Source organism: Anguilla anguilla, chromosome 7 (assembly GCF_013347855.1).
Source record: "Anguilla anguilla isolate fAngAng1 chromosome 7, fAngAng1.pri, whole genome shotgun sequence".
NCBI lineage: Eukaryota > Metazoa > Chordata > Actinopteri > Anguilliformes > Anguillidae > Anguilla > Anguilla anguilla.
This window is the reverse complement of record NC_049207.1, coordinates 47,112,979-47,130,294: the sequence shown is the minus strand read 5'-3', so window position 1 is coordinate 47,130,294 and position 17,316 is coordinate 47,112,979. Positions and strand designations below refer to the sequence as shown.

Below are 17,316 nucleotides of genomic sequence, written 5' to 3'. Positions count from 1 at the left end.
GTTCCTTTGATGTCATCCTCACCTGCTCACATGTTTACAAGGAAATAAGACCAGAGGCAAGTTGTTTCATCTTTTTTTATTTACTGTTAGTGGTTTAATAGTAATATTTCTTTACATAGCTTTTGGGCTATTGCTGGAGATCTTACAATAATTTGTGATTTTTCATATTTTACATGAAAATAGTGTACACACATTTCCCAAATTCTCCCAAATTGTTCCATATTCACTCGACACAACACAAAAATACCGGTCACTCGGCGATCGGTTGGAGCAGTTGGGTGTTGCATTGTGAGGCAGTGGGCCCGCGGCCCTGCTCGAGGTGGCCACGAAGCGGCAGACGTCTCACCTTCCTTCATCTCAGCGCTGCACGCCGTGCACCAACAAAGCAAGGCCTCTCACAGAACCGTGGAACTCACTCGCCGGGTCAAAAGAGCAGGTTAAAAAAAAAAAAAAAGGAGAAGAAGAAGCGAAGAATGGACATAGTGATGAATGGTGTAAGTGCCTCCATTCCTGCTTTTGTGACCAAAGGACCGATCAGGTAGCGTGCAGAGCACCTTAGTTGCGAAATGTATTTGCGGAGCGTGTTTTCCAGCGTTCTTTCATTAAAAGATGATAGGTTTTTGTTATATATTGTACTGTTTATTTCTGCCTCACTTCTGTTATTTCACATTCACAAGAATAGGAAAGGAAATCTCGACAACAGCACAACAAACGGAGCCACTGGGGCTCGATGCATAGGATTACGCCATTGGAATACAGTATGTCAACATGTTTTTACAATCGTAATATGTCATAAGAAAGTGAAAATGAGTAGGCTAACTGCACAGCAGTAAAAGAGTTCTTGTCGAGCACACAGGTACAGCCTTTTCATACATACAGTCGACCACTTTGAAAACGAGAAATCATTTTTAAAGAGTCATTTTTTTCCCAAATACGTTCTAAAAGAAAAGAAAGCACACCGAGTCCGAGACGATTTACGATATTCGGTTTTCTATGTTTGATGCTCACCGACTCGTAGGTTTTGTGAGACATTTCTAAGTAAGCTTGCCACTGCCTTCATCCGAGCCGTTGACAGTAGCTTTCAGAACCCTACTAAGGTCACCTCACAGACATCTAGCACAAAACACACACTTCAAACAGTAGGGAAATCCTAGTGTCCTCACGAGTCCGGCGCGGACACACACATTGGCAAGTGATCACTGCAGCACACTCGTATTATCCGACGGCACATGGTATCACAAGATTGCTAAAACACGGCAGAATCCATATTACTAATAATATAATCATAATTTTTTTCAACAATTACTATACATTATCATTAAGGCACTTTCTGGTTAAAGGAAGGCAAACAAAAGCTTTGCTTTGAGCTCTCAGTACTTGAATTTCAGATACAAGATGGAAGCAAGAGGGGAAAATAAGAAGTGCGCAATCTGGATTTAATTAAGATCAAAAGAATCCCCCGCTGCTCCTATTCTGCACAGAATTGGAATCCATTCTGTCGTGCGTGGCTCGTGCCAGGGAGCCGCCTGCCTGCCGGTAACAACCGGCTTTGTGACCTCAATCTCCAAAATAGGGGAATGAAAATAATTTTAAAAAACTGGTCTAGCGACGCAGAAACTCACACCAGTTATTTACAGCAACGAAAGCTGGTGCTTGTCACTGGAGATTAAAAACCCATAGTGAATTTTGACACATGAACATTTGGATATGAAGATAACAGTAGCAGGCAGGTGACAACCAGTTTCATCAAGAGGACACTAATTAAAACGACGTGTACCGCTAAATAATGAATGCACACTTCTACCTTCAATATCAGCATAATAATATTGCGTATGAACATTCTTAATACGTACCATTTCTAATAAATCAAATGCTATGATTATTCATGCCTCTGCAATTTAGCACTAACGGTGATGTCACAATAAAATATTGCGGGCAACACATATCATGATCGGCTGCAAAATTGTTTATGTGATTCAGCTTGGCAAGTGTTTTATTTCTTTTTTTAAATGCCCAGTAGCCTACTGATAGCTTGCAAAAGCTGTAACAGTTACATTTTGGAAAAAAAGTACTGTTCCATTCATAATCTAGCAATTTATGTGCAGGCATTTTTGTTTAGCAAAGGAATTGTGAATTTCTCACTCACTCTCCCTCTCCTTCTCTTTCTCAATAACTCAACCACTTGCAAAGTTCTGTTTACATAGCTACTAACAGCTATACAGTACCCTGTAACATTTATCTTGTGTCCCAGTCTCAGAGCAAGTTTTAAACGTTAGTGCCTTCTTAGTAAAGTATAAGATTAAAGTTATGCAACACTTTGCCTGCAATAACTGCAAAATAGATACAATCAACTTGAGAACCTAGTGTCCGTATTTACGCCTTTGCGCGGTCCTCAAGTCCACCAAATGTCAAAGCGCAAGAGACAAGGATTTAAAGCAAGGCTCATTATTTTACACTGAAATGCTAAGAGACTGAGAAGCTGGAGAGCTTCAGTAATTTAACACCACACATAGCAGTTTGCACTCGAACTTGGTCTATATATCTTTAACGGAGAACACATTGTGCAATCAACTGAAGTTAAAACAGACCCGCCCTTGCTTTAGCGTTGGTCTACAAAAGGGGAAACATTTCCCAAAGCAAAACCTTGAAATCAGCAATACTAGTGCTGAACGAGACGTTTCACCTTCGGTCACTGTACCGCATGAACCAAGCACACAGCACACACAAAAACGGATCTGATGAAACGCAAGCTTTAAAATGAAAAAAATAAAAAATTGGAACCACTTTTCAGTCACGATCTAATATTCCTGTCACCATTCAATACACGGATTCATTGCACCCACAAAGTCGCTGGAGGACGGGAGTCTGGCTAATTAACCAATGGTCACTGATACGTATACAGGTGACACTGGAAACACTACCATCTTCAGAGACAATGAAATGAAATGGCTATAATTTTTAAAAAGTTATTTTCTGCTTACAAAGCTTTCTCGAAGAAAGACCGTACAATAAAAAATATATAATACTTTTCTGCACAGGAAAAAATTGAACATCTGGATTTTTTCTTCTTTTTTTTAACGAAGCCAGTGATTAATGCAGGGCTTATGTGATAGGGCTGGCAGCGGCGTTACGTGGCACGATTGGTCGGAGCTCGTCACTGCAGAGGAGGAAATCTGGCTCACGAAGGTGTTTCGGAAGCCAACTGCTCACAGTGAGCAATCGGTCTGTCAACGCCGGGAGAGCAGGCACGCGGACTGGCCGTCGCAGCTGGTCAGAGTCGGCGTTTTAGGGCGCACGTATTATTACCCAATCCCCTCTTACCCCCACCGTTTAGAGTTCATTTTGTCTCTGGGTTAAGGGATTTGGCGGACACTCCGTGGCAATCGAAGGCATAATCGAATGTTCAGGAAAACAACCGAACAGCGATTTGTTGTAAGTTTAAAAACAGCCAATGCCCCTGCCCCCCTTCTCCAGGCCTGCTGAAATAATCCCTCCGTCAACACAGCCCCCTCAGTACCGCACCCGATACCTCGCCCCCTCTCCTCCGCGGGGGTTAGAGGTCCGTTACTTTGTTCTCCAACGCTGCGGCGATCTGTTGCAGCCGCAGGGTCAGCTGTTTGCTTTGGGCCGCGGGATCTTCGTCCAGAGAGGTTATGATCTGTGGAAGCACAGGAGAGGACATCAGAGAGAGTACGCACAGTTCAAGAAAAATACACACAAAAAAATACACAAAAAAACACAATGCTTACACATTTGCTTCAAATGTAATTTCACACTACAGATTTTTATAGTCATTTTCCTAAATACAATTCAAATGCGGTTAGCAAATGCAAGTACTTGTTTCTGATAAAGTGTGTGATACATACCCCGTCGTAGTATTTGCTTGCATACTGGTAGAGTTGATGCAGGGCCACCTGTGTATTCAGTTTATCTGTGTGAGACTGAAAAACAGTATGTAATGAAGCCAGGATTATACTCTGGGGTTCATTATATAATGAAGTAGGGATTATACTTTGGGGGTTCAGTATGTAATTAAACATGGATTACACTCTGAAAGATGGAGGAGACTCTTACCCGTGACACCTCAGCAAGATGCGTGTTCATGTCCTGGTCACTGACCGACACCATCTGCCTGATGCCCTTGTAGTAACTATGGAGACAGATGATGTCATCAGGATTTTTGACACAGTTGACATCATCCATGCTCTGTCTATCGATAATTTTACAAAATCACTAGATATGTGTAACTGCGTAAAACCTGTGTAGGAGGGGCGTGGTGAGTTAAGAGACACTGCATCATCGAAGCAATTGAAACAAATCAACAAAGGGCAAATATAAACTTCTGAAATGAGCAGAAAATGCAGACAGGACTTACTCGTCCACCATCTTCTTGTACGTGGAGATCTCCTTTGCATAGAGCAGCTTGTTGCTCGGGGAGTCCTGAGGGGGATGGGAGAGGAGAGAAAATGGACGTTAAGATTCTGTGGACCCCTCTCCTCCCTGGGGCAACACTATAGCCAATCAGGCGCCAGCTTGCGGGGCAGCGGGGTTCGACCCCCCTCTCTCACCCGGCTCAGCTTGTGCTCGGTCTTGGTGCAGGCGTCCATGAAGGTCTGGGCGATGACGGACAGGGAGGCGTCCACCACCTCGGTCACGTGGACGTCGAAGATGAAGTGGGGGTTCTTCAGGATGTTCACCCAGAACCTCAGAGGCAAGCTGCAAGAGACAGGAGAGTCCCATTCACAAACACCACTAAACACTATTTACTATGCATTATACACTGTGCACTATACACTATGCAGTAGACACTATACACAATACATTATCTGCACATTACACAAGGCACTATACACTATGCACTATACACTGTGCACTATACATAGATTGCACTCTTTAGAAACTGCATGGAGGCTATAAGCTACACAACATTATAGTGCGAAAAACAAACATACATGCATGTACACACCATGTCAATGATGAAGGCAGTGACCTAGTGTAAACAGCAATCTTTTGACCTGCACACCTCAGTTTCTAACTCAAATAAGAGCACAATCCTTCTCTATTGAAATGTCGGCTTTGTGGATCAGTCTAAAGACAATAGTCTCCATTACCTTGCAAAACAAACAGGCATGATTGTGCTGTTAATCAACACTCTCTCACCACTCCTACAAATTCAGTTCTATATCTCCCAGCTTTCCTCTGTCAGTCACTAATAACCGTGTACAGAAATAGTCTGACTGCAAGGTTCCAGAGAGCCATCAAGGAAAAGCACATCAGACAATTTGAGAAAGAAAAAAGAAGTGAAAGAACACGCAGGTGTTTCATTAGCAGGTGCAGTAGTTCAGCCGCACCTAGCCCCAGGGATTCGCAAGATTTCCGAGCCCACGACCCACCTAACGAGCAACGATATTTTCAGTGACCCCCCACCCATTATTAAAATAAAGCCTGACACACGATCAAACCATCCATTTCAAGCATCTGCATATGTTAAGTTAAGAACAGCTGCTTGGAGACAGTAACCGAGCAGATTATTTAACACAAACGGTATAATATATGGATGATATAATGTACATCTTTTTTTTTTCTAGCTGTACCCCACAACACACCAGCGAGTCCCGATTTTCAGTTAAAGAATAAAATTGTGGAAAAAGTCTTTTTGTTTTTGTCCGCTACATTAGCCAGTGGTTTTTAATGGAGCGTGCCGTCCGTTTCCCGTTTTGAAGAAGCGGGGTGAAAATATTTTTATGAAACGTTTTTTCCCGCGTGAAAACCTGCGGCCCAGCTGTGGCGGACGGCGTCACCTGTTGGTCTTCCAGATGTGGATGGTCTCCTCGTCCACGTTGTCGTGCTTCAGCGCCTGCTCGTCCAGGAAGTCGAAGAAGTACTTCACCGCGGGCGGCACCACCGCCCCCGAGCACAGAACGCTTCGGAAGAAGTTGTCCACGAACTGCTGCAGCGTGCCCTGAAACGACCACACAACCACAGTGTACACTAAAACACGACCACACAACCACAGTGTACAGTAAAACACGACCACACAACCACAGTGTACACTAAAACACGACCACACAACCACAGTGTACCTTAAAACATGACCACACAACCAGTGTACCCTGAAACACGACCACACAACCACAGTGTACACTAAAACAGCAGCCACACCCAAGGAATGGTGGGGGTCACTGTATCGTACCTACAGCACTGGGGGGTCACCCTCTACACTGTAGGGACCTGACCACCAGGGGGCGCAGTTATGGCATGGTCTATTAGAGCTCAGCCTCCGTTCATAAAGGGTCTCAGAATCAGAGGGCTGATGTAGGATCAGTTCTCTAGTGTCCATATCCAAACCTTATCCATTATAAGCTTAAAGGCAAAGCTGATCCTGGACCAGCACTACTGCTCTGAAATTCTGTGCAAGTGCACACCCAAAGGGGCTCCCATGCATACACGGCCAAGACCAATTTATTTTGTCAGAACATTTTCTACGACCCTAAAATACAGCCAAACATGCTACAAGAATACAGGCTTCAGATGCTTTTAAAATGTCAAAAGAACCGCACGTGCACTACAACTTTCACAGTGTTCAGTATCACTGATGAGAATGTCGATGGAACGTGAGAAATTTAACTTACTTTTTTCCCCAAGTATCCCACAACTCACAAACCACAGTTTGGGAACCGCATGAGAAAAGTTTTAAATCACGGGTGCTTAATCCACAGTCCATAACTTTCATCTTCTTTAAATTACTAATATTCAGAGCCGGGACCGACGGACTGGAAATGATTCGGTTATAGAAGTAATGGGTAACACTTTGCACCAAACTTCTTGAATGGAAAAGACATTCAAGGCTGAATTGCTTATCGGGTATAATGTGTCAGGTCAGTCAGATAAGGGTTCTTCCGTCTTCTCTCTCCAATATTTCTCCAGCGTTTTTTAGACCTGCAATTTTTTTCCCCCTTTAATGTTCAACTGTAAAGTGATAGAATCCAGAAGCCTGTAATAGAATCCTAAGATGGGCAGTCTTATCAGCGCAAGAATGAGTGGATCCTCAGATCTGTAACAAATCATGTTCCATCTTTCTTTGAGCTCCATGGCAACATGATTTACTGGAAAATTTTATCTGCTTCCTAAAGACACACAGCTTAGCTCTGCAAGGGGATTGGCCAGAAAGGAGGAAAGGAAAATGGAATAGTGCATAGAATTGTGTTACGACTTATCCAATAATAAATGAAATTACGCAGCAAATGCACTGTCCATTCTGCATTAGCTTCAAAACAGAACCGCAAAAGCAGGGTTTATGTTTATTTCTGAAACCGAACAAAGCAAACAAATATTGGATTTTGTTTTGTTTTCTTTAAAAAAAGGCTTAAAAGTTGTTACTCATCTCTTAGCTGAAGAGTGCTCATGTATTAGCAGGCCAATTACCTAGCACAATGCATTCATACACCCTTAATGCTTAATACAAAAGCCCAAGTTGTCAAATGGCTTGTTTCCAATTAGATTTTACTCTTCGCATAAGATGGATGTTCTTTTTTTCTTTTCTGGGAAATATTTACATAGCAAAGACACCAGTCTCTGTAGCATCTGGATTTCTGAAGCAATATAAATAAATCAATCGCAGTTAAGCTTGAGACAGGAATAAATACTGTGGCCATTTACACAGGACAACACCTCCAATCGCAAATACACTGGTAATAATAATAACAACAATAACAATAATAATATTTTTAAGTGCCTTTCATCATCTGAAAACACTTAAAACTTAAGGGGGAAACTCACCAATACCTCCTTCATCACTCACCTGACTTCTAAACTTTTTTATTATTAAAATTCTTTGCTGATTTGAATGCCAAAAGCTAACCAGCAGCAGGCCATGTGGTTCTCCAGGGCCAGGTCGGGCCTACTCTAGCGGTGCGTTCTTTACCTTGACGGAGAGCAGCCGGGTCAGGTAAATCTCGGTGATGGCTTTGGTCATGGACTTGTCCTTCATGCTGCCCCTCTTGGACTTGATCTCGTCCAGCTCCTCGGCCGGCCGGACCAGGTGGAACACCTTGTCGTCCTCCAGCAGGGCGTTTCCTGAACGAGGTCAGCGGGAGGTCAGAAGGGGATCGGAGGGAAAGAACCCACAACAGACCTGGGACAAACCTGGGTCAGACCTGGGTGAAATGACTCTTAGCACAGTCTGTCTAAGAACGTAGGATCAGGACTAGCCAAGCATGGAGTTTTCTCCGTAGGAACACGCATTTTAAAATGCGTTTCTTGTAATGCATTGTTCTGATAAGCCACCCTAATTTGTATTTGCAGCAGATCTGGGTGTATGTACATGAAACATGTATATGACATGCTTTAACCTTTCAGGTGGTGCTAGAAAGTGAAACACACTCCTCATGGATCCCTGATCATTTTTTAAACATGAAGTATGCCACTGAACCAAAACGTGCAATCCTCCAGAAGAAGGGTACACTGAATACATGGTGAAGTTTTTTTTTAAATCCGCAAGAATGACACAGTTATCTGAAGGGTTAAATTATTTCTGATGAAGCGTTTGACCTAGAGCTGCTTCCAGCTCTTTCACTGGAGTAAAAGACCCTTGAAGTGTTGAAGGTGTTCGGGCTCGAAGCATTGAGGGACACACTGTAGATTACAGGCGAATGGCCGTTCTGAAAAGGCCTGTTCTGGTAATTATGTATTGTCGTGTTCTAGGATAAGAGGTCCTCACGCTCTTCATGATTGTCCTGGTTTTGGTCGTAGGACTGCTGGGGGTGTAGGACCTTGGACAGGACCAACGTGGCATTGTCTCGAACCTGTAACACACACACACACAGCTTATGGATAACTAATGGAGCTTCCTTATCAGCAGTGAGCTGTATTAGGTATTGGGAGTTTCTCAATAATCTTCCAACTGTCCACCTAGCTCCTCTGTGGTCAGAGCATTCAGATTTACGGCAGACGGGGCTAAAATGCACAATTTGAAATCATTAGACTTTTTAGACGCTGGTAAAACCTCCACTACGCGATTAGCTAATTTGATAACTGTTCCATCTTCTCCCATCCACGGGCTTAAATTCTGTCAACAGACCTAAAAGCCGGCCCCTCTTTCCCGCTCGCTAGGACCGAGCGGGGGTGGGGTAAGTGGGGGGGGGGGAGGGGGGGTGGTTGGGGGGGGGGGGGTGTGTTCGGTCCATACTCACGTTATAATGAGCCAGTGTGTTCATGCGCTTCCACCTGCCCTCTTTCTGGGACGTTAAGTCCAGGTCTGACAGGATCTGCCCTGTGGATCCAGGGCGCCACTCTGTGGAGAGGGCGGGAACAGTCAGTCAAAAACGCGCGGTCGCTTTAGTGTTCGAAAACACACTTTTTATGGAAATGTCAAAGCAGTAAGATTTCAGCAAGAAGTACTGGAACCAACGGTTCAGTTAACACAGTCAACTATACTGACAAATATTCTCAACAACATTTAGATTTATATTCACTATTAACAGTATAGCAACGAGAGCTTGGGGTCAAATCCATTTCAACTTCAGTCAATTCGGGAAATGAACTGAAATTCTATTAATTGATGGAACCTCATAGAACATCAAAGGGAATTTTTCATTTTCTAAACTGAATTTCAATCAAGTCCTAGGTGTGGAAGGTCATGACGAGAATACCAGCAAAACTAATGATAATTTCTCTTCAGCACGCTACAATACAATACAATAGAATACAATAAAGTAGAACTTTGTTTGTCCCCGTGGGCATGACAACTGCAGTCATTCTCGATTCGTCGATTTGCGCTCACCCAGAGTGACGCTGTCCACTTTGGGTCTCTGCGAGTACGACAGGTTCCTGTACACCTGCTCGATGATCTTCTCCTTCACCTGGGAGATGGTGTCACAGTTTAACACCTTCACGGGGGTCACGTCCGGCCCCTCTCCAAGGACCAGCACCTGCAGGGTCTGAGAGGGTACAACCTGTCACCTGGAGCTCTGGGACTGCTCCTAAACACACCTGATACCTGTCACCTCTGGAACTGCTCCTAAACACACCTGTCACCAACGGGACTGCTCCTAAACACACCTGATACCTGTCACCTCCGGGACTGCTCCTAAACACACCTGATACCTGTCACCTCCGGGACTGCTCCTAAACACACCTGTCACCTGTTACTTGGAGTTCCGAGACTGCTTATTGGTCGCCTGTTACCCGGGTTTCCAGAACTGCTTTAACAACCTGTTACCTGGAGAGCCAGACCTGCTTATCAGCTCACCTTTCACCTTCTCAGTCTAAACTGCCAGACCCACTTTGCTCCAGGCTTTCAGTCTTAATAGTACATCTATATCACACATGACAGGCTAACGTGTATATCACATAACACTGCCCCCCCCCCCCAATCCCCAGCTGAGGAAGCCCACGGGACGTGCTAGCGCCGCCAAACCGACGTCCCACACCCCGTGAAACGGGACGCGAGGCGGAGGCGCGGATCAAATTCGGTTCGCAATTCAGGAAACGCGCGAGCCGTGTCCCCGCCGAAGGGCGGCTCTCCCGCGCGGCCCGCGGGAGCATTAATTACGGAGTCGGGAAGCCGTTCCTCATCCAGATGATGACACTCCATCGCAACGGTATTCAATTATTGCGCGCAATCCCATTAGGCCGTCGCTCGGCTGGAGTTACATCATCGTCGGCCCGCGATGGCCGTGTTATCTGCACGGCTGCGCGGTCTATTTCTGGGGCGCTTCTGGAACCTTCCCCCCGAGATAATCTCATCACCTGTCAGACCGGGGTAAGCGTGGCGTCCATCATCCTTCGTTCCCCCCACACCCCACCCCCCGCCCCTGCCGACAATCGGCCCCGCACGTGCCCCGTGAATGCACGGCAAACGAAGAGGGATGGCGACAGGGGGGCCGTCTCTGATGCAGTGCAGGTGCGCGTCCGGGCGCGGCGTCCGAATATCAGGTTACGGTCCGAGCGGCGGGCGCCCGGCCGGCGCGTTCTGGGTGGGCGGGGCCAGCGCTCAAACTCACCAGGACGGAGTACTCCACGTCGTCCCCCAGCAGGCCCGTGTCGTTCAGGGTGTACTTGGCCTTCTTCACCACCGCGTCCACCGGGCCCTTCTCCACCTGGTGCTTTATGGCCTTGAAGAGCCTGTAGAGGGGCTCTCCGGCAGAGTCCTGCAGCACACACGTCGCAGGGCTCTCACTCAGTCAAAACTCAATGGGCTATGTCACGACGGATTGGCACCGTCACAGGGCTCTCACTCACTCGCGACTCAATGGGCTATGTCACGACGGATCGGCACCGTCACAGAGCTCTCTCTCACCGAGGCTCAATAATGTCATGACAGCACGGCCTCAGTCACAGACTGGGTTACATGTTGCAGGAGTTGTGTGGAGATGTTACCTTCAGAAACTGGTAGAGGCAGATGGACATCCAGTTACAGAGCATTCTCTCCACCACCGTCTCTGACCTGGAGGGGTGGAGACAGAGACCAGAACAGCCTGTTAGGGGCGGGGCTTCCACAGATCAGATCAGGTGATTATCAGGCCAGATCAAATCAGGTGAGGTGGGGTCAAGTGGGGTCAGCTGCTTAAGTTCAGGGTTGGGGTTCCCGCTGTGACTGATCTGCGGAGCATGAGTTTGGGGTTCTTGCTGTGACTGACCAATGGTGCATGAGTTTGGGGTTCCTGCTGTGACTGACCTGCGGAGCATGAGTTTGGGGTTCTTGTGTGATGTGATTTTGGGGTTCTTGTGTGACTGACCTGCGTAGCATGAGTTTGGGGTTCCTGCTGTGACTGACCTGCGTAGCATGAGTTTGGGGTTCCTGCTGTGACTGACCAATGGTGCATGAGTTTGGGGTTCCTGCTGTGACTGACCTGCGGAGCATGAGCTTGGGGTTCTTGCTGTGGACGTACTGCTCCATCAGCTCCAGCAGCAGGGTCCTCATGATGTCGGTGTAGTACTCCAGCTTCCCGTGCAGCGCCACCGTCAGCAGGGAGGCGAAGTACACCTTCGCCCGGGCATTAAAGTCGGGGCGCCCCTCCAGGGTGCGGATAAACTGCACACACACACACACACACACACACACGCACAGAAACACACACACACACACACACACACACACACACACACACACACGCACAGAAACACACACACACACGCACACACACGCACATGCACACACACACGCACACACCCACAGAAACACACACACACACACACAGAAACACACAAGCACACACACACACACACACACAGGAACACACACGCACACACACACACACGCACAGAAACACACACGCACACACACACACGCACAGAAACACACACACACACACACACACACACAGGAACACACAGAAACGAGATCTCATTCTGTCGGCCAAAACAACGCAGGCTAAATAAGTACGTGATTGATTGCCTTTATAAGAAAGGTGCATAATTCAAATCTCAAGTTCTTCAAACTTAATTGCTTTTGCTGAGAACATTTTCTTAATTAACCTAAAGACATCTGCACAATGTAAGCACAACCAGACGAGAAATCAAACAGGAGAAGTACGCAGAACAAAGAGCGAGCCAGTGAGTAACTGAGCGACTGTTTGAGTGAGTGTGTCAATGTTTTTAACCTCCAGGTTGCAGTGAAATGCTAAACCACACAGACAGTGACACTCCTGGTCCTGGGCAATAAACATAAAAACTCAAAGCAAAGCTCCTCCTACTGCTGTAAAAAAAAAAATCTAACACACAACAGGAAGAGAGGAAGGACCACGGTGGGCGGGCCGTGTAGAGTGACAGATGGGGGCGGGGCCGGGGGCGGGGCCTACATTGATGAGGAAGGTCTTGCTGTTGAGGAGGTTGGAGAACTGGTTGAGGGCCTGCGTGACGATGGCGCGCCGCGCCTCGGGGATGTCCAGCTTGCCCGTGATCATCACGTCGTTGGCGCCGTCCTTGGAGGGCAGGAAGAAGACCCGGTCCGTGTAGGTCTTGTAGTCCAGGAAGGGGATGCGGGCCTCGCTCAGGTCGCTGGTGTGGTCCTCCATCTCGATCATCAGATCTGAGGAGGTCGGAGGTCAAAGGTCACCGGACAAGTCAGCCACAGCCTTTTTATTGTCTGTGTAATTTACTGTTCATTTTTAGTGGATACCTATTGCTTATTTTAACATTGCATATGTCTTAATGTATTCACTGTGCATTTTGACCATCTGTGTGTTCTGTGAACAATTTAACTGCTAAATTAGAAGTTCAACATGCAGGAACTATAGGTCCTGAGAGGGGATGGAGGCGGAGCTATGGGCAGGGCCTGAATGGGGGGGCGGAGCAGCCAACCTGTGAATTCCTTCTTGCAGCGGTCACGCACACTCTCCTCCAAATTCTCCAGCTGATGCTTCACCTTCTCGTACTCCCTCTCAGCCTGCTGGCTCTTCCTCCTGCACAGAACATACAGGCACGTTTACAGGCAGCACAGAATCCCAACAGGCAGACGGGAGGGGCATGATGGGTAATGTAGTCTTTTACCTGTAGCAGTAGACAGAGACTGCAATGATCAGCAGCATTGGGAAAATGACAGCTGGGATGATGATGGGCAGGGGGGCTTCGTATTTCCTCTCGTAACGGACCGAGCCCACCAACCACTCTCCCTTCCCGAACTGAATCTGAAGACATGAGGCAAACCATAAGAATTAACTTAAACACAAACTTAAGAACAAATAAAATAACTGATGGAATAACGGTTGCAGGGGACAGGCAGACACTGTATCAGAGGTCTCAAAACTGGAGTTCTCACCACGAGGTCCAGCGGCTCGGAGCTCGTGTCTCGTCTTTGTCGCCGGGAGCGGGAAGTGGGCTGCCTGTAGGGCGGGTCCAGAAAGAGCCGGTCGTCCTGGAGGGTGGTGACCAGGCACGGGACGTCCCCCACGAACGCCTGCGCCTCCTTGGCCGTCATCGCCTTGGCGAAACCTCGGCCCTGCGGCGGGAACGGGCCGGTCGTCACGGATACGGTCACAACGGGACAGCAATCGACGGCGAACAAGGCAGTAACACGGTCGGCGGGCACAAATGGTTGCGCAAACAAGAAATAATCAATATGTCAGTGTGTGTTTGTGTCTGGCCCTAGAAAGCAGAACAAATAAAAGGATAAATAAATGCGATTGTTCAGATGTTTGCCGCTCCATTTGGACTGGGCACTTTTTTAAACTGTCATATCCACCCCCCCCCCCCCCCTTCCCAAGTCCTCCATAATAAATCTGCTTCATAAAAAGAGATAAAAAGTCTCTTCGGTCCCTCTGTGTGCAGACAGACGTTTCCTCTAGCCCCTAATTCATTTTCCACGTGTACCCGTGGGAGCCAAATTTTAAATCACCGATTTAAAAGGGTAGCAGTCCCCCACCTCTTTCACCATTTTTTTCTCCAGAAGTTCCACGCGGACCGCTGCGCACTGGTTTCCTGTTTCTGACGCTCCGTTCGCCGGCTCCACAGCTTTCCATGCACGGCACGCTACGCTAATCCCGTTAAATGGGTCACCCCGCTTTAAGCCGGCTGCTTATCGACGAGGCGCGCCGCGTTTGTTTACGCGATCGATAATCTCCCGCGTCGACAGTCAGCGCAGAAACAGCCCGTCAGCAGGAGGACGACGGGCGGGAACATCAAGGCAGACGAGGAGAAGTTCGCGCGAAGATTGCTTCACAGGATCGCTAACGTTAGCGCTGACCGCGAGGAGAAGGGAATTCCACGCTGCCGGGAACGGCGCGCTAGAAGGCGAGGCGAGTTCCGGAATGTTCCGGATACCGCGCTTACCGTGACGGAGATGATGCTGGTCTCGGTGATGACGTTCTTGGTCAGCTTGTTGAAAACGGGATCGGGGTGGTAGTCGAAGGGCTTGAGCTCGGAGCGGGCGTTGTCGAGGAAGACGAAGGTCCTGAAGGACTGGTTCTCGTACGTCTCGTTGATTGTTGGGGACAGGAACTGCAGCACCGTGTCATTTTTGCCCCAACATTCTTGGTCAAACTGTAAGAAAGAGAGAGAGAGAGAGAGAGAGAGATCCTGCAGAATGAATACAGTTCATCAGCCTCTGAGACATACAGCACACATTTCTGGCTATGATCAAATCAAACTAAATCAATGTCTGTTAACAATCAGTCAAGTTCAAGTTAAAAGGCTTCAATTAGTCTCCAGGACAAGGGTTGGGGACCCCAGTAGACCCTGCAGCTCTACAGGACCAGTGTAGGAGGGGGGCTGGTTGACAGTGACGGAGAAGCGGGTGCAACGTTGGGGTGGAAGGTGAACACAAACCTCGGGGGCTGGGCTGGGGATATCGGACTCATCCTCTGCCGAGACCCTCACTCGCATGACAGCCTTCTGGATGAGGTCGAACCCGTTGCCGGTCACGACGATGTTTCTGCCTCCGCTGGAATATCCAAACACCCCACCCCCCCCAAACCATGAGCTTCAGTTTCCTGTCTGTAGCTAATCACTCATTACAAAAACATGTCAGTCAAATCAAAACAGTCTGATTTTCCACCACAGGGAACTGCAGTAACAGAAGCATAAACACTAAATCAACAACAAAGGGAAAAACCGCTACAGTATTCCAACACTAATGTGTTACATACAGATACAGAACAACATAGCAGGTCTGGGCCTAATGGGTATTTAAAATACTTTAACTCATAAACACTCCTGCAGATGCCTGAAAATATTTCAACGAAACATGTTCTTTACCAAAGCTTACAGTCATATGAGAGAACAAAATTTGCAGTGAATATTTATGAGAGTAGATGTTTCTTAAGCTTCGTGAGCCCGAAGAGATTCGCTCGCGTGTGAAACGGTTAAAATGTTTCAAAGTAAATAAGGCAAGATACTGTGAGGTACTGTAGTGTCAAATGTGGCTTAAGACAAAGAGCGTACAATACAGTTCCCATGCTGTCAATTCATGGACCGTAATTAGACTTTGCTCGGTGCAATCAGCAAGGTCATGTGAAGGTCGTGTGAAGGTCATGTGAAGGGCATCGGCCGTGCGTTAGGGACTGACCATATGAAGCTCCCTTTGGGGTAGTGGCTCTCCACTTTGGGGTTCTCCCAGAACTGGAAGGCCCTGGGCACGTCCATGAAGGCATTCTTCCCGTACCAGACCTTGACAGTCAGGGGGTCGGAGGGCACCTTCATCGCCGTGTATTCACCCGTCTTACAGGTGATCTTATCGCCGAAGGTTTCCCTGCGGACCAGGAAGAGGGGAGGGGAGGGGAAAAAAAGAAAAACAGTAAGGTTTATTTATGTTCACAGTGGGGAGGGTGTGGGGGGGAGGTGGGGGCACTGAATCCCACCCAATTCAATTCAATTCAGTTTTATTTGTATAGCGCTTTTCACAGAGACACTGTCACAAAGACACTTTAAATTGGAAATGGGAAAGAAACTTCCTCTACCACTCACATCCTGCCTGACAGGACAATTTGCACCCCCTCAGTTTGACAACCAATTGGCAATTCAGCAACAATTCATAACACTTCAGCATTCACAAACTTCACAATGGTTTAACCTCCCCCCCCCGAAATCCAGGATCTGTCCTTGCCCTGATCTATGGGTCTTAGCACCATACTCACACAGCACAGGCCACGCCCCCTACACTGATGTTATACTTACACAGCACAGGCCACGCCCCCTACACTGATATTATTCTCACATAGTACAGGCCACGCCCCCTACACTGATGCTATACTCACACAGCACAGGCCACGCCCCCTACACTGATATTATACTCACACAGCACAGGCCACGCCCCAGACAGCGATGTTATACTCACACAGCACAGGCCACGCCCCTTACAGCGATGTCATACTCACACAGCACAGGCCACGCCCCCGACAGCGATGTTATACTCACACAGCACAGGCCACGACCCTTACAGCGATGTCATACTCACACAGCACAGGCCACGCCCCCTACAGCGATGTTATACTCACACAGCACAGGCCACGCCCCCCAACAGTGATGCTATCCTCACACAGCACAGGCCACGCCCCCCAACAGTGACGCTATACTCACACAGCACAGGCCACACCCCCCAACAGTGACGCTATACTCACACAGCACAGGCCACGCCCCCCAACAGTGATGCTATACTCACACAGCACAGGCCACACCCCCCAACAGTGATGCTATACTCACACAGCACAGGCCACGGTCCCTACGCTGATGTTGAGGTCCTCCTTGGTGGCGGTGTGCAGGTCCCTCCCCGTTATCGTGATAACCGTCCCGCCCGCTTTGAGGCCTCTCGCCGGCTCGACGGCCATGGGATGGGGGTCCTAAAAGGGGGGGGTTCCAAAAAACAAATACCACTGTTTAAAT

General features: G+C 47.7%; 1 protein-coding gene across 3 annotated transcripts in view; it reads right to left on the bottom strand.

Annotated features, from left to right (window-relative positions):
- Positions 1-64: 64 nt before the first annotated feature.
- LOC118232160 (plexin-B2-like) overlaps positions 65-17,316 on the bottom strand; it is a 107,902-nt gene continuing 90,650 nt past the window's right edge. For all 3 annotated transcript variants that reach the window (XM_035426824.1, XM_035426825.1, XM_035426823.1), the window contains 21 exons: positions 17,137-17,273; positions 16,004-16,186; positions 15,265-15,379; positions 14,770-14,979; positions 13,760-13,939; positions 13,492-13,628; positions 13,303-13,403; positions 12,801-13,030; positions 11,853-12,034; positions 11,380-11,446; positions 11,004-11,150; positions 9,782-9,938; positions 9,192-9,292; positions 8,720-8,804; positions 7,925-8,076; positions 5,802-5,962; positions 4,569-4,716; positions 4,376-4,440; positions 4,075-4,150; positions 3,867-3,941; positions 65-3,658 (listed from right to left, as the gene is read on the bottom strand). In XM_035426824.1, coding sequence (XP_035282715.1) covers positions 3,554-3,658; positions 3,867-3,941; positions 4,075-4,150; positions 4,376-4,440; positions 4,569-4,716; positions 5,802-5,962; positions 7,925-8,076; positions 8,720-8,804; positions 9,192-9,292; positions 9,782-9,938; positions 11,004-11,150; positions 11,380-11,446; positions 11,853-12,034; positions 12,801-13,030; positions 13,303-13,403; positions 13,492-13,628; positions 13,760-13,939; positions 14,770-14,979; positions 15,265-15,379; positions 16,004-16,186; positions 17,137-17,273 — 2,814 coding nt within the window. In that variant the 3' untranslated portion in view covers positions 65-3,553. The remainder of the gene's footprint in view (positions 3,659-3,866; positions 3,942-4,074; positions 4,151-4,375; positions 4,441-4,568; positions 4,717-5,801; positions 5,963-7,924; positions 8,077-8,719; positions 8,805-9,191; positions 9,293-9,781; positions 9,939-11,003; positions 11,151-11,379; positions 11,447-11,852; positions 12,035-12,800; positions 13,031-13,302; positions 13,404-13,491; positions 13,629-13,759; positions 13,940-14,769; positions 14,980-15,264; positions 15,380-16,003; positions 16,187-17,136; positions 17,274-17,316) is intronic.